Source organism: Diabrotica virgifera, chromosome 3 (assembly GCF_917563875.1).
Source record: "Diabrotica virgifera virgifera chromosome 3, PGI_DIABVI_V3a".
Taxonomy (NCBI): Eukaryota; Metazoa; Arthropoda; class Insecta; order Coleoptera; family Chrysomelidae; genus Diabrotica; species Diabrotica virgifera.
The window spans coordinates 261,409,241-261,434,356 of NC_065445.1; the positions used below are offsets into that span (position 1 = coordinate 261,409,241).

Consider the following 25,116-nt stretch of genomic DNA (forward strand, 5'->3'; position numbering starts at 1 on the left):
GCAGAAGTTACTTCAAAGATCACGGAATTTTATCCCTTCCATCTTTATATATTTTAGAAACTGTTTGCTTAATTCGTAAACACATGCATGCCTTTCCAGCAAGGCCTCTTCATGACTACTCCACCAGAAATTCAACTTTTGATGTCTATTTACCGATCCCGTCCTCTGAGTTAGCAAAGAAATCTATATTATATTCCACAAAAAAACTATACAACCATCTTCCTTTACAACTCAAATTGCAACATCTTTCCCCAAGTTCCGTAAAATGACAAAAGCTCATCTATCTAAAAGACCATATTATTCAGTAGAAGAGTTTCTTAAGGACTAACTAAGAAATTACTGTATTAGTTCCTATGTATGTCTATAGTTTACTTTGTTGTATGTTCACTTTGCAATTTCTATTAATTGTTGCCATATATCGATTTTGTTTTTTTTTTCTTTTCTTTACTTTATTAACTTATATTTTGTATTTTTGTATTTTTTCTGACTTTATATTAAGCTTTGTCCATAAAACAGAGACGTGCGGTACATCTATTCAATATGATGCAAGTCTTCGAAATGCCGCCCCTAAAGTAGATAGGCGCAAAATTTGGCTCCAATGCTTTTTAAATGCATTCATTTTTTTCGAATCCTGAGAAAACTAATTTGAAAAATTTAAACGCAGAATGAAAGATTACATTATTACCGGGCACCGAAAGTCCTTGAAAACTTCTATAATGTTTATTTTAATAAGTTACAGGGGTGACAAAAAAAAAAGAGAAAATTGTGTGAAAATTACGTCTGATTTAACAGAAACTTTTTGTTTATTCTAAGGGACTTTCGGCCCTCGGTAATAATGAAATCTTTAATTCTGCGTTGAAATTTTTCAAAAATATTTATTGGTTTTCTCAGGATTCGAAAAAAATGAATGCATTTAAAAAGCATTGGAGCCGAAATGTTTTGCCTACGCTCTTAAATAGTATTGAAACTTAACTTTTATTTTTATTAAATGAAACACAAAATGAACCAAAATTTTTACAAAAAACAACATTTACAAAAATTACAATTTTACCCCTCTGAGTTTAACTTTGGCAAACTCGTCAATCAGATTGGTGTAGTCGTAGTCTAAAGTAGCAGCTACTGAGAACTCTATTGAAATGAGTGCTAAATTTTTTATTTTTGTTTGTCTTATGGAGCTTCGTAAAAAGTTTTTAATAATTTTTAATTTTGAAAAACTTCTTTCCCCACTAGCTACCGTACCGAGACTGTTAATTAAATTCTTAGTGATACAACTACATTTAAGGTATAAAACAATTACGTTATTTTGGCACAAATACATAGTTCATAACTTCCAAAGATTTCATGGAGTATGGTATCATTTGGGATATATCACGAAATTCTTCTTGAAGATCATTTGACTCTATATCCGATTCTTTTTCTTTTTCTATTGAAAGTATTGAATGAAGATTCATACAACATTTTTCTAGTGTTGTATCATCTATTTCCCTCAATTTAAAACTATAATAAAATCTATCAAAAATTTAAATTTTTATGAGTTTCTAGTTTCTTGAAGCGAAAATCGATCAATCAAAGCATTAAGACGATCTCTAAAATATTGATGAAAACATTTATTTTCAATTTATCTTCCACTGTTTCCAGACTTTTCGTAATCAACTTAAATCAAGATATCAACTTATATCAAGATTTTCCGCAAATTTTCATTTGGTCATAGCCAGGACCTCGATTTTTGACCCTTCGCTTCGTTATCGAACGTATTCGCTTCGTATCTGTTTAGTGTACAGATAGCGAATGATCGATAACGAAGCGAAGGGTCAAAAATCGAGGTCCAGATTGTCTGCAACTTTTCATTTTTTCGCTTAGACAAAACATGGCTGTAAAAACATAAATCCATAAATCGAATACGTCAATGTCGGAATAACAAAGAACTTATAGAAAAATATAAGCGTTGTATATATATAATATTTACACTTTCGGCTGACACTTGGCCCTATGGTTCAATTTGTATTTTGTTTTTACTGATTATGCCGCCCCCTTGTGATGCCGCTTGATGCGACTGCCTCGTCGCATCATAGCACGGCACGGCCCTGCCATAAAATTTGTATAATTTTCAGTGACAATAAAGCATAATATTTCTATTCTATTCTATCTTGCTGACTCAATGTTGATATTTTGATAATTTTTCAAAAATATTATGGAAATACATATTCAGTTCTTTCTGGTCGGAGGTACATCGCTCGAGAAGTCGTCATGGTAATACAAAGCAATCCGTTTCCATAGTAAACAAGAAATTTGTTGACGTTTATTTTAAAGTTTGGTTAAAGAAGAGTTAGTTATACATAAAAATATTATTTTACAAGTCTTACAGAAATGACTCCGACTGGAAAAAATTCTTCTAGCAGACGAAAAGGAGACCATACGTAAGTAGATGTAATTTACTCTAATGTAATTGTAATTTGAAGTCATAAAACGATAGAATAGATGTACATCTTGATAGTACCAATAATTGACTAAAATGTCGTTGAACTTTTGATAAATATATCGGTTTTTCACCCCTAAATGTTGTATTCTCCTGTTAGATTTTGTAATTATCTTATTTCTACGCTTTAATTTGCATGCGTAATATAGGTATTATAGATATATTTTGTTTTCATCTGATTGATTTTAAGGAAAGTATTTTGTGCAGCTCGTTCTATTTGATTAATTGCCTCTATTATTTCTCTTCTTGATATTGCGATTATATCAACATCATCTGCATAAACGCTAGTACATATTTGCACACTTTTATTAATTCTTGCCCCTTGTTTTAAATGTATTCATTTTTTTCAAATCCTGAGAAAACTAATAAGTATTTTTGAAAAATTTAAACGCAGAATGAAAGACTACGTTATTACTGAGGGCCGAAAGTCCTTTAGAATAAATAAAAAGTTTCTTTTGAATGAAATATTTGCAATTAAAAATCCCACTAAATTTTCTTTTTTATTTTCACCCCTGTAACTTATTAAAATAAACGTTATAGACATTTTCAGGGACTTTTGCTCCTCAGTAATAATACAGTCTTTTATTCTGCGTTTAAAATTTTCAAAAATATTTATTAGTTTTCCCGGGATTCGAAAAAAATGAATACATTTAAAACACACGCGACATTTTGCACCTTTCCCCTTAAAATGTTCTGTTTATCTTCTTAGTATCTCTTTTTGTTCTGCCACCTTCCTTATCTCTACACATTGTTGTTCTCGATTTGAATTCTTTTCTGCTTTTGTTTAGTTTCTGGTAAAACTGCCTTGTCTCTGTTGGCTTACTTAGTTCTTCTAGTTATTGAAGTTCTTTGTTCATATTTTATCTCTTTTTTCTCCGGTGGATTTTCTTTTCTTCTTTAGATAGTTGTTTTTAATCCTCCTCTTCATGCCTGGTTCTATGTCCCTGTTTCATCGGCAAATATGCTCTATTTTTGTTTCTATTATAATCTAACATTCTTCGTCAAACTAGTTGTTATTTCTTGTTCTTATTTGTTTACCTTCCATGGCTAGCACTCCTCAGTTAAGTTCTCATGTTTTAGTCAGTTTTCTAGTTTGATGTTTATAGGTATTTTCTTTATATTCTCCGTTTTTGTTCGTATCTTTAAGTCCTTCTACCATTGTATGGTTCATATTTAGAACCTCTTTCTTTTTGATGTTTGAAATTCTGGCCGTTACCTACTTTCGACCAGGTAGTGATCAGAATCCGCTCCTTTCTTGGTGCTGACTTTTATTACGTTCAATTGGTCAGGTTATTCTATTAATTACAAAATTCATATTCTAGTTTGCAAGAATGCAACCACAAGCTCCATGGCGTTTACATTCACTACAAACCTTCAAAAGCAACGGAAGCAAAAGTAACTGTTCAGAAAATTGATAATTTTTTGACAAGAGAATTAATAGTTCCCGATAGAGCCCCTATTGACACACCAGCGATTTTAACAACGAATGAATTCAAGAGACTTGAGAAACAGGCGAAGGTAAGCATGTCTAAGGGTTTTTATAGATGGTGTCAGACACAGATTTGTACATATGTATATATCTTTTACCAGAGGAACAGTTTTCCTTCTATTGCTTGTTTTAAAATGAAAATTACCCACCCATCATCATCATCATCAGCCCATAGTCGTCCATTGCTGAACATAGGTCCCCTCGAAAAACTTCCATTCAGATCTATCCTGCGATGCTGCAATCCAGTTGCTACAAATTCTCTTTATGTCGTCAGTCCATCTTGTGGGTGGTCTTCCGGGTTTCGTCTATTCGTTCTCGGTCTCCAGTCCAAGATTTTTTTGGTCCACCTATCATCTTTCATTCTAGCTACGTGTCCTGCCCACATTCGTTATGCCCAACAATGATCTTTCCATTCTACGTTGCGTCACTTGTAGAAGTGTATCTACGCCATATGTAAGAACAGGCAGGACACATTGATTAAAGGTTCTTCTTTTTAAGCTGATAGGTATATCATCTTTAAAAATATCACGCAGTCTTCCATATGCTGCCCATCCCAGACTTATTCTTCTTAGCAGCTCAGCAGTTTTATCGTCTCTGCTAATTTTTACCACATGTCCAAGGTATATGTAGCTGCCAACAACCAGGGCCGTAAGTACAATGTTAGGGCCCCAGGGTAAACGTGATCTGGGGGGCCCCTAACGGTGGGTCTCGGGGGGTTTACAATCTCTCATCTGGAAAACGTTTTACGAAGTTGATTGCTTCGTTTTGAAGGTCTTGTTCGTTTGCATTCAAAATAAAATTAGGTTGAACAATTCGGTACGTATCTAACACTGCTTTAGTTCCTTGAAAGCGAGTGTCTAGCTGATGGCATAATGTGTCGATTATTGAGTAAATCACGGTTTCTCTGAAGCATGACTTGGGAACTTTAGGTCTTTCATCTTCGCACAGTTCATCGAAATGTTTTTTCGTCTTCTGCATTCTTTTTGGAGCGAACTCTACTGGTATTCCCCTACGGTGACACATATTTGAAGCTTCTTCAAAGAAGAAGAAGATTTCAAATTGCCTCTCATTTCAGTTAGGTTTAAGAGGCTCTCTTCAAGTAAACTGTAAGCTGTTAAAAGGTCCAAAAATTCTGATTGCAGTGTTTTCGAGACTATGTTGAGAATTTCCAGGATTTTATTTTGCAAAACTAGTAACAGTAACAAAAAAAATTTTTAGTTTCTTTTTCAGCTGCTTTGTCTCTTTAATTTCTTTTGTTACTTGTCAGAGCTAGACTTGAAAGGCACTTCGAAATATCGCAAAGTGTTGGATTGAGAGGTTTGAGAGTCTTCCGAGACTTTCGAGGCACACCTTTCACACTGGTATGGAGAATTCAGTACCTACCTCCAAATGAACGATACTGTTCATTGAGACTTGGAAAAATATGAAGATATGAAGGTTAATTTAGAGAAAATGCAGGAAGAGGTAAAGCAGATTGCTGAGGAGATACAGAAAACTGAAAAGTAGGAAGAAAAATTCGAGAATGCGTTAAAATTCGATATGGAAAAAGTGAAAGAAAAATTGAAGGGAAGGAGACAGGAAAATGTCAAAAAGGAGGAGACCGTCGGAAAGCAATTATATACAGCTCTAATGAGATCAGAATCCAATTTGGTGAGGATATTAGAAAACGACATACGGTACCCTTCATTAATATCTTAAAAAACAAATTACAACATATGCAGAACATCGAAGATTGCAAAGAAATTATAAGAAGCCATCTAAAAGACTTTGTGGTTTGAAAGCAAAGAAAATGATGTGACTTCATGGAGAGATTTTGAGACAAAATTTTTTATATTGGTGCAGGTGAAACAGGTTAAAATCGCATTGAAGTTGTTATAATGAATAGGCCGCGTACTTATTACAACTGGACAACTTGAAGTAGAACTTGACTGAAAGTATTTGTAGGTTTATTTGACCTAGTTAAAATCTATGCACGGCCAACCACTCGGGGGCCCCCTTGGCCGGGGGCCCCGGGCACTGCCCCGGTTGCCCCAATGGTAGTTACGGCCCTGCCAACAACTTCAATTTCGACGTCTTCTACCTTTAAAGGATGGCTCGGAACTAAATTCGTCATCATTTTTGTCTTTTGGTAATTAATATTTAGACCTAATTTACGTGTTGCATCGCTGAGTTCATTCAACATATCATTGGCAGTTTTTAGGTCATCTGAAATCAGAACAATATCATCTGAGAATCATAGGTGACTAAGCATCTCACCATCAATATTTATTCCTTTATTTTCCCATTCCAGTGATTTCAAATCATGTTCAAGTACAAATGAACAACTTAGGCGACATAGTATCTCCCTGTCGAATATCTCTCCTGATATGTATCTTATTGGTAGGACCGTGCAGATTTATAGTTGTTGTAGCATATCTGTATATATTTTCTATAATACTGGCGTACCTATGATTAATTCGACACTCTTCCAATGCCTTAAGTAGTGCGGGTAGTTCGATAGTATCAATATTTTTTTTCTCTGATTCTGGCTTTGGTTTAGAACTAGAACCTTTAGCCACGTAATTGTATAACTTATCACTAAGTCAGGGGAGTAATGTGTAGTGTATGTGTTGAGTAAGTGTCTTGTTACTTTGCAAAGTCGACGTCATTTTCTTTGCAAAGAGACGCTAATTGTTTCCGAACGTCTGCGGTCCCTCCGGTGAGTACCGATCCCACAAGGACAGAAACTATTTTTCATTTATTAATTTATAATAAATGAAAAATTCCTGCCCCTGGTAGGATTCGAACTCCAGACCTTTCGTTTCAAAGGTAGGCGCTCTTACCACTGCGCCACAGAGGGGTTTAGTATCAATATTAGTGGTACCAGTTCGATACTGTATTAGCGGTACCAGTAGGAAATAAGAGTAGAGGTAGACCAAGACTGAGATGGAGGGACCGTGTGGACCAGGAGGCGAGGAAGATCGGAGCAGCAAATTAGCAACGGTTGGGGATAGACAAAAACGACTGGGGAAGGTCGAGGCTCAAGTAGAGCTGTAGCACCACATGATAATGATGATGGTTTGATGTCATACTATTCTGTCAGTCTTAGATTCTTTCACCATAAATTATTTTCTCTTTTCAAACTTGTACCCACGAGGCGGTGTAGTGGTCTACTTTTGAGGATTTACTTTTTTGTAATTAATTATTTATTCGATAAAAATGTTGTCTCAAACTGATGTTGTTGACTTCAGGTAAAGATACATGTATTTCATACTTCCTATAAAAAGAACAGGCGTTATAAGAAAATATAGTTTTTTGTTGTTCTTCTTCTTCTAATGGCGCTACAATCCTTTGTGAGTCTTGGCCTGCTTAACAATGTCCTTCCATTCTGCTCTGTCGGATACTTTCCTTCGCCACTGCCTGATGTTCATGGTTTTAAAATTTCTCTCTACGTCGTCTGTCCATTTTCTACTGGGCCTACCTCTTGTTCTATTTCCCTTTGACTTCGTTTTCTGGATTACTTTTACAGCCCGATTATCTGGCATTCTTTATAAGTGACCAAGCCAGTTTTAGATTTTTTACACAGTTTTTTTGTTATTTGATTTATTTTGCTTAGGTCATGACACTTAATGAAAAAATGCAAATGATTCAAGATGCAGAAAAGCAAAGAAACCAGATTCAGCAAGAAAGCTTAGCTAGAAAAGACTGGCTAATGAAAACGCAGAAGACCCAAAAAGCTTTGCCTGGGACTAAACTTGAAGCGGTAAGTTCGAATTTTATGGTAATTTGACTATTTTTTTATACATTTTTTATATTTTTATATATTATTTTTATATATTTAATATTGTTTTGAAGCTATTTTCTTGGTGGCATCTTATGTAATTTATCAGATACTATTTTAGTTGGGAAGAAGCCACAATTTTAGTTGAAAATTAAGTAATTTGACGTTTAGATTTCTACTTCAGAAATCGTTATCAAAATATGAAACATAAATAAATTAAACAAATCTTGATTTTGTTGCTTGGTAAAAAATCCTTGTAATAATTTACCTTTATCTGACCCATTCATATTGACAATTCAGACATATATTATGGTAGGGGAGCCCAAGCGGGAATTTTTGCAGTTACTCGAGCGCGTCAAATTATCATATGGAGAGAAACCTGGTGCCCTGCAGATGTACCTCTACCATATATAGGCTCTTAACACAGGGGCGTTCGTTAAGGGGGGCCCGAATAAAAAATCTATCCTTAAAAATACTCGAAATTGTCAGATTAAGATAAGGTAAGTTAAGGACATGCATAACAGTGTATATTTTAAAAATCTGACGATTTGAGCGGGGCGTAAGGAAATGGGCGAGTTAAAAAGTTTCACAAAAAAGCGAATAATTCGCGAAATGAACAAAAATACGTGTTCAATATTTTTCAAAAATCTATCGAATGATACCAAACATGACCCCCCACCGAGGGGGGTGGGGGGTAAATTTAAAATTTTAAATACAAATCCCGCGATATTTCGCAAAACAAACATTAAATCGAAAAACTGCAAAATACACTTAATCAATATTTTTGAAAAATCTATCGAATGGTACCAAACACGACCCCCACGGAGGTGTGGTGGGGGTTACTATAAAATCTTAAATAGGAGCCCCAAATTTTTATTCCAGATTTGGATTCTTTACGTAAAAATAAGCAACTTTTATTCGAAATATTTTTTCGAATTATGGATAGATGGCGCTATAATATAAAAAAACGATTGTTGGAAATGGAAAATTAAATTAAAAATGGAAAATTTTACTTAACTTTTTTTTATTTTAGGACCTACTCTTCACAACCCAATAGGTCCCCAAAGCGCTCGAGTGCCTGCACATTTAGCATACTTCGCTCCCATACTATTATACATTTTACAGTTAGATGATTTTAAAATGATATTGCCAATATTTACGAGTTGCGTTCCTGGGACGACTTTATTGGGAGATATTTCATTCCATTACATGAAATCAACTTAAAATTAAGAATATCCGTCAGAAAAATCATAGCATGTGATTTGTGTTTAAAAAGGCAACTACAAGCAATGATGACAGTAAAATTCTCGTGTTAGTTATCCCATAGTACTTATATCACAACGAAAAAAACCAGGAAAAAACCTCATGGTACTATCCCGACATGCTAAGTCAATAACATATCGGGGATACATCATTTATATTTTAAAATAACCTATACCTCAAAATCAGAGTTTGGTGTTAATTTTGAGAGTAAGCTAAATGTAAGACCAAATATTGACCATGTAATTTTACTGTCATCATTCCATGTGGTTGTCTTTTTAAAGACAAATCATACGCTATGATTTTTCTGACGGATATTTTTAAGCAAAAGCTGATTTCATATAATCGAATGAAATATCTTCCAATAAAGTCATCCCAGGAACGCACTCATAAAATTTTTTGGCAATATCATTTAAAAGTCATCTACTTTAAAATGTATAACATGTCTACATTGTCAATATGAATGAGTCAGATAAAATTAAATTAGCTACCTATTAGAAGAATTTTTTACCAAGCACCAAAAACAAAATTTATGTAATTTATTAATGTTTTGTATTTTGATTACGATTTCCCGAGGCGAAAATCGAAACGTCAAATAAATTTAATTTTATCCGTTAAATTAAGTTCCGTTGCTTTCATTGACCTATCAGCTGCATACGATACCGTCTGGAGACAAGGACTAATCTACAAACTAATCTGTGCCATCTCGTGTCAAAAGGTAACTAAACTCATTGATAGCATGCTCACCGACAGACCTTTTCAGGTCACAATGGGCAACTTAAAAAGTGTCCAAATAAAGCTCAATAATGGACTGCCACAGGGATCTGTTTTGGCACCCTTACTGTTTAATTTATACATCGCGGACCTACCTAGGACAACCTTGCAGAAATTTGGCTACGCTGACGATTGGGCCATTGCAGCAAGACATAATAACATGGATGTTACAGAAACAATACTGACGGATGACCTTGCCGTTATGGGTGAATACTTTCGCAAATGGAGGCTACGGCCCAATGCAAGGAAAACCGAAGTGTGCTGTTTCCATTTGAATAATGCCCAAGCCAACAAAAAACTCTCCGTTCACTTTGAAAACAAAATACTCATCCATAACGTAACACCAAAATATCTTGGAGTAACTCTTAACAGAACTTTGTTTTAAAGAAAACACCTACAAAGAACGGCAGAAAAACTGAAGACGCGAAAAAATATAATCCAAAAGCATTGTGGCACCACATGGCGGTCCTCAGCCACCGTACTCAGATCATCCGGTCTCGGACTTGTATACTCGGCGGCTGAATATGCTTCCCCGGTATGGCTCAATAGCAAACACACGAAGATTATTGACACCCAATTACCAAACAATGCGAATGATCTCAGGTACAACTAGACCTACACTGAACTATTGGCTTCCCATTCTGAGTCACATTTCACCGCCGAAACTAAGAAGAAGTCATTCTCTTCTCAGAGAATATCGAAAAATCGAGGCTAACCATCAACTACCCATCCACCATGATAAGCTTGATATCATAATGAACAGACTGCGCTCCAGATGTCCTCCATTGTTAGGGGCCACCTCTTTACATCAGGAATATTTGGACCTCACCAACGCTTTGAGAAGACAATGGGAGAGCGACTCACCACAGGATGCACACCAAATGGTCTGTATCGATCAGAAACCGCCAGGATTTGAACTGCCCGGCAATACATGGACAACGCCAAACAGAATAAGAACAAGTAGCGGTAGATGTGCTGACAGCTTTCATAGATGGGGAAAAGCCCATACTCCTGTGTGTGACTGTGGTACTCAACGACAGACCGTCCGTCACATTGTTGAAGAAAGCCCCCGAAAATGTTTTACATTATATGAATACATTAGATATTCGTTCGTAATACTCCATGTAACGTTTTATATTGATTTTTAATTATGTGTTCTTATTGTATACCATACGATAAATAAATAACTTAATTTTAAAGTAAACTTGTGGCTCATTCCCACCAAAAATACTAAATAGCTATAGATATAGTCGGTTCGCTAAACTCAGACACAACTGGCTAGTAATTTTAGTAAGTAATTTTACCAGTTTGGTAAAATTGGCAAAAAAAATAATTACTAAATAGTTAGTAATTTTGCCAATTTTAGCAAAATTGGCCAAAAACAAAAAAATTACCTACTAAAATCGCCAGCCAGTTGTGTCTGAGTTTAGCGAACAGACTATACCCTTAGTTGGAATAAACACATTAAAAAAAATTGAGAAAAGCATATTACAGCTAAAGAATTACCTATAAAAATGTGCAGGTACGACGTAGAAGAGTTGGAATGGTGAGTACCATAACAACAAATGAAATGGAGGCACACTGAAAAACAGACAGAAGAAGAAAAAGAAATTGTGAACAAAAACACTGAAACCAAAAAAATTAAAGATGTAACGCCTCAAAAATAAAATGAATAAAACTTATTTTGCTAGTTTTCATTGTATGGAATACCCCTGTGTACTTAACAATGCTCTTGATAATGGACTATTTTTACTTTATCTTGCAAACTTAAAACAAACATCAATAGTCAAACCAGGCCAAGGTGTGAGATTTGTTAACAATATTAAGTATTCATTCGTTTTAAATAGGTCAGTTACTAGAAAATATTCTATTTTATCGCGATCTCTATCAAAAAATGCACTTTCAATTTTGTTAAAATGCAACTGCCATTTTAAATAGGATATTATTTTTCAAACATTTCTTATACGTGTTATATAGGTAAGGACAATACAGGAAATTGGATAAAAATAGTCACACAAAGAAATAAGTAGATACTGAAAGATGGTAATGCGACGTAACACATGCAACGTAACACATGCAACGCAAAAATTAAAAAGTAACAGAGGCAGGGTAGAAGGTCGGACTTAATATAAACGTCAGAAGAACTAAGATATTGAAAATAAATACACCAAGAGAAATGGGAATATCACTGGAAGGTACGGAATTAGAGACGGTAGAGAAATTTAACTACTTGGCAGTTTTTGAACAACAAAGGAGGGGCGGAGGAGGACGTAAAACGGAGAATAGGAATAGCTCAAAACGCATTCAATATGCTAAGGAAAATGTGGTCTTCACGTCAGATGACAAGTAAAACCAAAATATGATTATTCAACAGTAACGTGAAGATTGTGCTGCTGTACGGAACAGAAACTTGGAAAGTGCCTAGAAAATAATGTATCGGACAGATGCAGGTGTACATAAATAAATGCTTAAGGAAGATTCTTAACATTTTCTGGCCAAACCGCATATCAAACCAATAATTATGGACAAGAACAAACCAGGAACCTATATCTAAAACAATTTGTAAAATGAAATGGAGTTGGATGGGGCACACACAGAGGAGACCTGCCACAGACATTGCGAGGGAATCTCTAGAATACACACCACATGGAAAGAGAAGATCAGGTAGACCCGTAGAAACGTGGAAAAGAAGTGTCGAGAAAGAAATTAATGCTATTGGGAAAACCTGGGCAGAAATAAAGATCAGTGCTAAGGATAGGACAGAATGGAGGCAGACAGTTGACGCCTTATGATCCGCATGGAATAAAGAGGAATAAGTAAGTAAGTAAGAAAGATGGTACCACCCCAGCAGAAGACCAAAATTGACTCCATCACATTAAAGAGCAAGCTGGCATACACCGTTAGGATTGATAGTATCAATTTGGTACTGTCCCTAATGTTGGTGTTAAACATTAGGTACAATATATTTTAATAATTTTTAGGTCGAATCAGAAGCTACAAAAAAGAATTTATATTTGGTCAAAAGGTCGGAGGAGTTAATGATAGAACAAGACGACAAAGTAAAGCAAGCTAATAAAATTATTTTAGCAACTAAATGTCGAGCTATAAGAAATGCCCAAATCGCTGAAAAAAAGGTATATGTATATAGCAATAAGTTCTATTTTTATACAGCAGTATTTTACTTTAAATACTCTTGTTTTTATGAAATGAACCGTCACAATCACAATTTCCTGAGTTACATAAGTATGGCTTAAATGAAATATTTAATTTTTGTTTTCTAGTTAATAGAAAAACAGTTACAAGAAGAAAACGAGCGATTGGAAAAAATAATGGAGCAAACCAGGCAAAGAGCTGTATATGCGGAAGAAAAACGTAAACAAGAGGCAGAGATTAGAAAAGAGAGGTACCTATATGAGATAAACTATTGAACCAAATTCTCCATATTTGGATATATATTTTTTATACTATGATGTCAAGTTAGTTATGTATATTTTTATACGCTTCTCTCTTAGCTTTTGTTAAGAGGAAACAGTAGCGATCAACAGGTAGCGAAAACGCGTTCCAAGATTGCGGCTGTAATTTTGAATATTTTTTCAAGATATTTGGCACACGTATTCGTAATATAATAAAGAATGGCGGTACAGAGCCCAATTTGAAAAATATATTAATATGGGAAAATTACTCTGTAATTAAATACAATATTAAAAAAACGAGCCTGTACCGCCATTAAAAAGAACAAAAAAATACACTTTCTTCAAATAAACTTTTTTATCCGATGCCTAGATTTTGTGCCATTTTGGAACTACTAAAATTTTTTATTTCATTAGTAGTTCCAAAATGACACAAAATCTAGGCATCGGATAAAAAAGTTTATTTGAAGAAAGTGTATTTTTTTGTTCTTCTTAATGGCGGTACAGGCTCGTTTTTTTAATATTGTATTTAATTACAGAGTAATTTCCACATATTAATATATTTTTCAAATTGGGCTCTGTACCGCCATTCTTTATTATATTACGAATACGTGTGCCAAATATCTCGAAAAAATATTCAAAATTATAGCCGCAATCTTGGAACGCGTTTTGGCTACCTGTTGATCGCTACTGTATCACCTTAATGCTACTTCAACTGTCTTTTGACGACCACTTTTATAATTTTGATGATCTATTCTATCTATTTCCGACCTATTTTCTTAGCACCCTTTATATATTTACTTTTCACCTTTATTTTTATTGAACTTGGTGTTCTATCAGGTTATTAGTTAATGAAATATATCTGTCATTCAGTGAGTCAGTGTGTCCTCAAATTTTGAGAATTTTAGCTTGCATGTTCTCAATACCTAGGACTTTATTATTCTTCAGTATTTTAATGACATCCATTATTTCCTGTTTTGTGGTTAAGTATGTTGGATCAGTACATTGGTTCTGATCTTCTCTTAACTCTAAATCCACTATTGCATGGACTGTATTTGTTTGTAATTAACTAGTTTTGATGGGAAGTAAGCCACAATTTTACTAAAAAAATGATTTTATAACGTTTCGACGTCCAAATCGGATGCCGTTGTCAAAATACAAAAAATGTTAATGAATTAAACAAAAATGTTGTTGCGTAGTAAAAAATTCGTCTAATAATTTATTTAATCTTACTCATTTATATCGGCAATTCAGACATATACTATACATTTTAAAGTAGAAGACTTTAAAATGATATTGCCAATATTTATGAGTTGCGTTCCTGGGACGACTTTACTGAAAGATAGTTCATTCGATTACATGAAATCAACCCCAACTCAAGAATATCCGTCACAATTATTTGTATTTGTTTTTATTTGCTTTGTTAGCAGGCCCTCGAAATAGTTTTTCCAGCCTGTCTCATCACTGATAATGTTATCACTGTTATCATCACTGATAATTTGTCCTTTACTATTTGTTTCCTTTACTAAGTTGTTTCAGAAATTTATATGCTCCTCCAGTATGATCCTGATTGAAATCTTTCTTCATTTTCAGTATTTGGTCGTTTTCGTTTCTCCTCTTCTTCCTCCTGTATATTTTGTCTGCCTTTTTCATCATTCTTAAATTTTTTGCTCCGTTTTCTCTTGTTCGTTCTTGAGCATACTGCATGTATAGTTTATTTCCTTTGTCTATTGTTTGTTTACATTTTTTATCAAACCAAAGTTCTTTTCTTTGATATTTTTTAATTTCTGTCACTCTTTCAGCAATTCAGCAGATTTTAGCAGATATGCGAAATATTGTGGCTTCTGAAGATATCTGAAATTAAAATTTTACCCATTCTTTATGAACTTATGACTCGCACGGTACATATACACAATATTTTTATTATTATAGGTACATACATGAAGTCGAAGAGCAGGTAAAAGAAAATGAAATGAATCAACTGATACAAGCTGAAAAAATCGAAGAAGAAAGTCGTATGATTAATAAAGCGCTGATAGCTTGGCAAAAGGATGAAGAAAAAAAGATGATAGAGAAGCACGAGATTCAGCTTCAAATTCGGGAAGATTTTAAACGGGCGAACGAAGAATCTGAATATTATAAAGCTCTTCGGGAAGAGGAAGATAAAATATCCGATATGAGAGTATGTATGTTCATAGGTATTTTAATAAATTAGTGTCTCTTCTTCTAACTTCTAACGTAGGTACTCGTCGCCATACTCTGTTTTTTCCATTAAACTCTAATAAGTCCTTGTGGCCTTAATAAATGCCAACAGTTTCATTATTGGTGGTTTTAGGACTTTTTCTGGTTCAATCCTCAGTTGACAAGTAAATTCTTGCCTTTTGTATTTGCATTTCGTTTTTTGTAGCATCTTTAGTAATGCTACAGAATGGTTCTGGGCCTACAATAAAGGTTTCTCTCGAGTTGTTTCTTGCCAAAAATACTGCTCGATCACACCCCTACACCCCTTCATTACCGTACATCCATATTCTCTTCTTGATGTACCTATCCGTGACGAATGTTGGCGATCATCATGGCAATCTTCACCTTATCTGCAGCAACTCGGAAAAGCTGCACAGATGTTGTGTTGAACCAGGTTCTGTTGGTTCTTTAACCAGGATGTTCTTCTTCTTCCTGGACCTCGCTTTCCAAATATTTTTTCTTGCAGGATGGCTTGTAGGAGGGCATATCTGGATTCATTTCGCATAATGTGTCCAAAGTATTCCAACTTTCGAGATTTGATGGTGGCCAGTACTTCTCGGTTTTTCCCCATCCTTCTAAGGACCTCCTCATTTGTGACCCGATCAGTCCATGGGATTTTAAGGATTCTCCGATATAGCCACATTTCAAATGCTTCCAACTTTCGGCACATATCCTAGTTCAAGGTCCATGATTCAACACCATAAAAAAGGACAGAGAAGACGTTACATCTCAACATTCTTACTTTTATACCAAGAGAAAGGTTGTGGCTCTTGAAAAAGGCGCCCATACGGTTGAAGATTGATCTAGCTTTTCCGATGCGCGCTCTTATCTCTTGGTTGTTGGTCCATTCTTCATTTATTCTGGTGCCGAGGTAGTTGTAGTGCCTTACTCTTTCCACAGGGGTTTGGTTGATATAGAGTTGACCTTCTGTTATCTTTTTCTTACTGACGATCATAAGCTTTGTTTTCTTTACGTTTATATTGAGTCCATACTGTTGACTATAATACGCGATTTTGTTCATGAGCACTTGTAGGTCTTCTAGGTTGTCTGAAAATACTAAGGTGTCATCTGCATACCTGATGTTATTTAGCCTGTACCCGTTTAGTAGAATACCCTTTTCAGTTTCGTGGAAAGCTTCGATAAATATTCGCTCAGAGTAAAGATTAAAAAATTAGGGGGGACAAGCCCTGCCTCACTCCACGCATGATTTTCACATATTCGGTGTGTTCACCGTCAACTCTGAGGTTTGCAGTCTGATTCCAGTAAAGGTTTCTAAGTATTTTTAGATGTTGGTTGTTAATTCCTGCTTCTTTTAGTATTTGCATCATCTTGGCGTGTTGTACTCGATAAAACGCCTTCTCGTAATCAACCAGACATGCGTATACGTCGCAATTGACGTCTCTGCATCTATGGAATAAGACTTGTATTGAAAACAAAGCCTCTCTCGTACCAACAGCATTTATGAACCCGAACTGGTTGGGCGAAATTTGACTTTCACATAGCTTGTAAATTCTCGTATGGATTACCTTTGGGAACAATTTTACGAGATGACTAATCAGGCTTATCGTACGGTATTCTTCGCATTTTTTGGCTCCTGGTTTTTTTGGAAGTGCAATAAACTCAGACTCCAGCCATTCTGTTGGTATTTCTCCAGAGTTGTATATGTTGTTAAATATCTTTGTGATTATTTCTATTGATTCGTTGACCATCAGTTTAAGTAGTTAACAGCCATATTACAGACAAACTATTGTCTTTGGCCAAGTTCTTGAGAAGATCTTTGAAGTTATTCACCAGTGTTGATTTGATGAGCGGGTTTTTTACAACCAGAATAGCCGCTTAGCTATCTCATAAACTCTGTTTGTTCGTATTACATATTAGGATTGCATCATCAGCAGAGGCAAATGCACGACTTTTGTTATCGTAGATTCTCTCTAATTTTCTTACACCTTCTTCTTCTTCTTGTAGTGCCTATCCGTTTCGGATGTTGGCGACCATCATGGCAATCTGTACTTTGCACACTGCTGCTCTGAAAAGATTTGTGGTGGTTGTGTTGAACCACGTACGTAGATTTTTCAGCCACGAAATCCGATTTCTTACACCACTTTCTCTAAATATTGCGTACATGTACCATTTAATTTTTATAGATTTGGATGATTTAAGTAGATTTAGATGATTTAAATTTTTTTATAAATTTATAGATAGTTGATTTTATGAGGAGAAAACAGCAACGAGAAGAAGCCATTGAGAAGAAAAAGGCTCTTGATAAAGCAACCAAAGAAAGAGAAATAGCAAGAATGGCGGAAAATCAAGCTAAAAGTCAAGATATTAAGGCTTTAATGGATGAATTAAATGCTCTCAGGGCCCAAGAAGAAGTAAGTATTAGAAAAAGATTTTTATATAGGTATCGCGTTTTTATAATACATTTACGATTCTGCACTACATGTGGTTTAACTTTTACAATAATACTCTGGCAAATTTATTATATTTTTGCAAAATTTTGGAATGTGGTTAATTCGTAAAACAATGATAACATTTGTTTTCCCTAAGCAGGTACATAGTTTATCATGCTTTTTGATGTAAAATAATTAGTTTAGCAGGAATTCAACAGTTTTCATCTGCTGTTAGTGATTAATTTGTCAATCTTAAATTTTGTTTGTAACAGAAAGAAAAAGAATGGCGAGAAAAAGAAAAAATGGAAGCTATGATAAAGCAAAAAACCATCGATGACTTAAAGCAATCAAGAGCAAAGCAAATTGAAGATATCAGAAAGGCTCAAGCTGTTGCACTAGCTAGAGACGAGGAGGCATTTATGAAGGTCTGTTTAGTATATTTTTATGTTTAGTCGCTTTTTTGATTTTTCTTGTTTTAGGTAGTGACAAGACAAAAACTGTTGCACGAACAAGACGTAGAGAAGCAACGTAAACGAAAAGAAGACACTGAAAAACACAGAAAATATTTATTGAGACAGATCAACAATAAAGAAAAGGAAAGAATTCAATATCAACAAGAAAAGTTTGAAGATGGTAAAGCTCAAAGGCAAGAGTATATTGTAAAGGACAGACAAATAAAGGAATATCTAGACCAAAAAATTCAGAATCTAAGGTAATATTCTAAGGTCTACCAGGACCCATTTTGCTTTTGATTTTACCATAATTAGCTGCAATAGCTGGTACTTATAGTCCACAATATATCGTCCTTTTTGGAAGATGATTACAAAAGTCTTAGAAATGGTCTTAACTGCTTCGTTTGAGCGGGTCTACCACTTTCTGAAAAATTTTAGAGTGCAGGTTGGAGATGTTTCCGCGTCCCGCGTCATTAACATATTTACGTTGTCGAACTAACGAAACGCGGCTGTAAATTTGTCGGACAAGAGATAAAGGGTGCTCTTTTTTCTATGCCCTATTCTTGATCGAATCTCTGATTTCGGAATAATATCCAGTAATATAATATAATAACAATAGTATCCAGTAATCTAGACCAGGGCGGATCCAGGACCGATTTTCGGGAGGGGCCATGAACGTTTTTGGGGAGGGTTACCGGGGTCTGGTGATAATTTTTAAAAATTAGGGTTACAATGGTGAATTTTAAGGTACTTTTCACACACTTTTGAGTACCATAAAGACACTCAAAACTTATAGTTATTAAAGTATTATTAAAGTCAGCACCGATTCCTACACATTTCTTCGGATAGAAGTGTAGTTCTTTGAACAAGTTTAATACCATTTTTCCCAAAGCTTCTTCTGTCAGGCCTTGTTCTTCCATTTTTATGTTCTCATAAGCGTCAATGAACTTGACAAAGTCTGCACGAACGTTGTATTTAATTGTGTATGTATTTCAAATTTGAGAAAGTTTTTCCACGTGGGATATGTTGGTCATTTCGTCAAATATGACAGAGTAATAATTTGCACTTTGAAGCTGATTCTTTATTTGTTCAATTATTACTTTACCACAACATGTTATCAATAATGTTTTGACTATTATTATAATTATTTTGACTAGTGCTACTAATGTATGTTGCTTGGGAAGATGCTGTGGATAGGTGTTGTTTAAGAGTCTTATCTCCTGACGTAATTTTAAACCTTAACAATTCCTCTTATTGCTAGGTCCAGCATCTTAATCCAGAAGCGGGAGGTCATCATCACGATGGCCTCTTGAGGAATAATTTGTCGACCTAAGAACACTATAGACTCTACTGTTGGTCGTAGTATTGCTCTGTTTTCTTGTATCTGTTTAGACCACCGAGTCTATCTGGTTAATTACTGTCCTGTTAAAATCCAGTCTAACCTGAACTCCTCCTTGTGGTATGATGTTTTTTCATGGGTTGTTATTGCTCCATCTTTGTCCATGAATTTGGCGCAAGATGTTAAAGGTTTCGTGACAAGGCCTTGGGGCTGTTATCCCTTTATTGCGACCATATTTTTCATTAGAAAAATAAAACGCAATACATACTTGTAAAACAATCCCTTTTGACTGTGCTTAAGTACCAACCAACACCTTTGTTGTAAGTGCTGGTGACCCAAGTATATCTCCATTTCTTTTTGATTCTTTGTGTGTACAAAATATGGAAATTGATACGATTTTGATGCCTGGCAAGGTCGTTCTAACAATTGGAAATTTGTAGAATTATCAACATTTTGATTTACAAAATATCATATGTCATTCTTGAAGCTTCCGTTACTCCTTTTGTTCAATTCCAGTCCAGAAAATATATTTATACCCTGTTTTCTACATATATATGTGTTTAAAACTAAAAACATTTGAACTGCAAATATTTAAATTTATATTTTCTTAAATTCTCGGAGGGGGCCATGGCATGGCCCCCTCCCTGGATCAATATCTTCATTTTTTATCTCGATCCTTGTTATGACTTTACCCCTCTTATTATTAACAATGGTTTTTGTTTTCCTTATGTTTATTGTTAAACCAAACTGTTCTCCAGTATCACACATTGTGTTTAGTAGCGTTTGCATGTCTTTCTTACTTTCAGAGGTAATAACTGTATCGTTGGCATAACGCATGTTATTTATATTTTCACCATTAATTTATCTTGATTCCTTCTGTACAGTTTTCAAGTTCTTGTGTAAATAACTCTTCGGAGTATATATTAAATAGTAATGGTGAAAATACACAACCTTGTCTCACTCCTCTACTTATCTGATCTTACATCTTACAATGTTCAGACTTAGATAAATCTAGAATCATATTATGTATAATAAAATTGTACTATCATCTACATTAGGTATTGCATTTTCAATAACCTGGGTAAATTATTGTTAAAAAAAGACTAAGTTTTCAATCTTATAACACTTAAAACAACACCAAAATATTATTCTACATCCCATCAGATTGAAAACAGTGGAAACCTTCTCTGGTAACAACCTCCGAGGCTTCTAAAAAATACAAGCCATACTGATGCCAAGACTATATGAAGATGAGGGAATTTTACAATATATAATTCACATCTCATCTGCTCAGCGTGGTAAAAGCTCCAACGAGAAGGTTTCCTACGTACTCCAAATAGAGTAAATAAATTAAACATTAAAAATGTATAAACATTTTCGTTAAAACCCGAAAAACCAATTTTACCACGCTGAGCGTATGGCTTGTATTTTTTTAGAAGCCTAAGAGGTTGTTACCAGAGAAGATTCCCATTTTTCATGTGATGGGAAGTAGACGTCCAAAGGTTGGAGACCAACATGTAGAAGAATGTACAGGATGATATGGTCTGGGCAACAGAAACGAAAGAGGTGACAGGCTTATCGAATTTTGCCAAAACAATAATTTTGTCATAACTAATACATTGTTTAAAATGCCAAAGAGAAGACTATATACCTGGAAGTCACCAGCAGATCAAGAAGGGAGAATTGTAAGAAACCAAATAGATTATGTATTAATTAGACAAAGATACAAGAACGCAATTATATCTTCAAAAACCTATCCAGGTGCCGACATAAGCCCAGATTACAACCCAGTAGTGACCAAAATTAGGCTCAAAATGAAAATAATAAAACTCAGAACAACCGATGTAAAAATCGATACAAGTAAACTAAGAAACCCACTCGTAAAACAACGCCTGACAGATGAAATTAATAACCGTTTAATGAATGTTAATGAGCAAATCCAGCAAAATACTGAAACAGAGACAAAATGGTTATTAATAAAGACAGAAATAGATAAATGTCAAAAAGAAATTCTCAAACCAACCAGATACAAAAAGAAACAATGGATGACGGAGGAAATCTTAGATTTAATGGAAGAAAGACGTCAGCATAAAAACAAAGATAATCAGATGTACAAAAATGTGGATAAACAAATAAAATCCAAAATTAAGCAGGCTAAAGAACAATGGTTAAAAGAACAATGCGCAGAAATAGAAAAACAGCAGAAAAGACATGATAATTTTAACACACACACAAAAAAATAAGGAATTAACTCAGAACAACAGAAAAAGAAAACCGGGAATACTAAAAGATACAGATGGGAAACTTGTGTTGAGTACTAACGAAAAATTAAAGGGATGGACAGAATACATAAATGAATTGTTCAAAGACAATAGAACAGAGCAGATGGAAGTCGAAGTAGAAGATGATATGGTTTTAAAGATATTAAAAGAAGAAATTAAATCGACATTAAAAAACAGTAAAAATGGTAAAGCAGTAGGTCCAGACCAAATTCCAGTAGAAAGCTTAAAATGCATAAATGATGAAACCTTAGACATTATCGTAGACTTGTTTAACACAGTGTACAAAACAGGAAACATACCAAAACAATGGTTACTCTCAACCTTTTGTGCTATCCCTAAAAATACCAACGCTAAAGATTGCAGTGAATACAGAACAATCATTAATAAGTCACATTCTCAAATTATTCTTGAAAATAATAAGTACATGGTCGTATAAATAAAAAACTAGAAGAAGGAATAGATGATAGTCAGTTTGGGTTCAGAAACGGACTAGGAACCAGAGATGCGTTATTTGCTTTTAATGTGTTAGCTCAAAGATGCATGGACATGAATGTGGATGTGCATGTTTGTTACGTTGATTTTGAGAAAGCTTTTGACAAAGTAAGACATGAAAAATTAGTCCAAATTCTAAAGACAAAAAACATAGACAAAAGGGACTTACGAATAATAACAAACCTTTACTGGAATCAAAGGACACAAATTGAAATAGATAACGAACCCAGTCCAGAAATTGAAATCAGGAGAGAAGTTCGGCAGGGATGTATTGTGTCTCCATTACTCTTTAATGCATATAGTGAAGCCTTTTTGAAGAAGCATTGCTATCTTAAAGTGAAGGAATAATAATTACGGAAGATCTATTAACAACATAAGCTGAACTCTTCTGAACAGCTCCAACTACTACTAAACAAAACAAACAATTTCTGTGAAGAGTATGGACTAAAAAGAATATAAAAAGACCAAGTACATAATAATAACTAAGAAAACAAACATACAAACAAGCATACATTTGGGAAATGTACCGATAAATACAAATACCTAGGAACCTGGATTTCAGAGAAAAATGATCAAACAACAGAAATAAGGACCAGGATAGAAATAGCAAGAAATGCGTTTGTAAAAATGAAAACAGTTCTCTGCAAAAAAGACCTTAGCTTAGAACTGAGAGTAAGAGCTTTGAGATGCTACGTGTTCTCGATACTGCAATATGGACTTGAAAGCTGGACATTAAAGCAAGAAGACATAAATAAGCTACAGTCATTTGAAATGTGGTGTTACAGAAGGATGCTTAGAATAGCATGGACACAGAAGAAAACGAACACGGAAGTATTGCGAGAAATGTGTAAAGAATGTGAAATAATAAACACAATAAAAATAAGAAAGTTACAATATCTGCGACACGTAATGAGGGGACCGCGATATGAAATGCTAAGACTGATAATACAGGGAAAGATAAGACGCGAAAAGAGTATAGGAAGAAGGAGAGTGTCATGGTTAAAGAATTTAAGGGACTGGTTTAGATGCAGTTCTATAGAACTCTTTAGAGCAGCGGTGGATAGAGTAAAGATAGTGATGATGATATCCAACCTCCGATTAGGAGACGGCACTTGAAAAAGAAGGGATGTAGAATAATATTTTGGTGTTATTTTACGTGTTAGTAGATTGAAAACTTAGCCTTTTTCTTAGCAGATGTCGATACGGCATCCCAACCATTTCGTTCGTTACAATTCGAGACTGCACGTGTCGGAGTATCCTGGTTCAGTCAGAGAGAAGAGCATATTATGTGTCTACTGACGAGGGGTAAAAAAGTCCCGAAACCGATATAGACGCTTGCTGCACTCTCTGATTGAACTAGAATATAATGTTGCTGCATTTTTGTGTTGCAACGAAGTTGAAAATGTTTATAAATTTTTAATGTTTATTGTTTTTTTTTTATTTCAGGGGCATAAACATTCCGGAAAATTACATCAGAGATATAGAAAGACAAATGAGATTTATTAAGAACTAGATATATTTTTATATAATATATTTTTTAATGGGGTCGTTTATTGGCTTCTCTTAATATTTCGGGGAAAAATTTATTATATATTTATTTAGGGTATTCGAAAAATACATAAATTTACTTGTTAAAGAAAAGTGTATTTTTTAGTGTGTGATTTAAGTGTCTTACTCTATTTATAGTGACGTTTTAGAACTATAGTCGACGTTTTAGTTTTAATGTTGTTCAAATAAGTTGCTGATTTCAACCATACAGAATGGGACACCAAAACCTCTCCATACAGATTTTGTTCTTATCGATGAAAAAAAAAAGCTCAAAAAAAACGGTCAGACCCATCAATTTTATTTTCAGGACATATTTTATAGATACAATCATTTTCAACCCCCAAAACGAGGAAGACCTATCTTCATAAATTTTTTTTTGTAGGTATTCACAAGGTATTTTATAGATGCAGTTCTTGGATTTCTCTTGTGTGCTGTTTGTTTTGTTTTTCGGCAGAGTATATGTATCTCAGATTATTGGTTGTTTTGAATGTCGTTATGATCTTGCATCTGTGCCATATATTTTTTAATATTTCTGATAAGCTCTTTACATTGTTGTCATCTTCAAATTCCTCATTTTTTTGCTTTTGGTATTAGACGGAGAGGCAGGGCTGAAAAATCTATTTGAATTTACTAAAGCTAGATTTTCACAGTTGATTACTGTGAGTGTGTAGAGAAACATACTGCGGTCGGTCAAGCGAAACGTAGAACACGGGTTACTGAGAGGGTATCAAAGTTGCTTTCCTACGAAGGTAATTATTTCCATTTACTAAGGCTGAAAATCAGTACACACATTCTAAATTAAATATAAATAAAAGTTATTATAGTCGGTCAGCTATATGACGGGACAGAGCCGGTCGGTCGGCCCCAATAGTCGATTGAGGAAATGAAGCATTTTGGCTCGCAATTTTTTCGTCCAGAATGGATTTACTTGAAATTTTCACAGAAAGTAGGGAATGATCCAAGAATCATTTTATATATCATGCCGCTATCATACGCTTAAATCTCGGGGGAGGTTGCCACCCCATCTCGGGAGTGGGAATTTTTTTATTACATTTTAACCATGTAATTCGATGGAAAATGTGATTCTAAGAAAAAAATGTTTTTTACATTTTCTTCGTAAAACTAATATTTTTCGAGTTATTCGCGCTTGAAAATAACAGTTTTTCGACGAAAAAATCGACTTTTTTAGAGGGTTTTTTGAGA

General features: G+C 34.6%; 1 protein-coding gene across 1 annotated transcript; it reads left to right on the plus strand.

Moving 5' to 3' along the window:
- Positions 1–2,279: 2,279 nt before the first annotated feature.
- Positions 2,280–24,006, plus strand: LOC114326833 (cilia- and flagella-associated protein 45-like). Its single transcript, XM_028275288.2, has 10 exons — positions 2,280–2,417; positions 3,799–3,994; positions 7,561–7,707; positions 12,741–12,893; positions 13,041–13,162; positions 15,102–15,351; positions 17,609–17,782; positions 18,073–18,225; positions 18,280–18,512; positions 23,812–24,006. Exons 1-10 carry the CDS (start codon positions 2,368–2,370, stop codon positions 23,876–23,878), a joined length of 1,545 nt encoding a protein of 514 aa, XP_028131089.1. The 5' UTR covers positions 2,280–2,367; the 3' UTR covers positions 23,879–24,006.
- Positions 24,007–25,116: the final 1,110 nt, after the last annotated feature.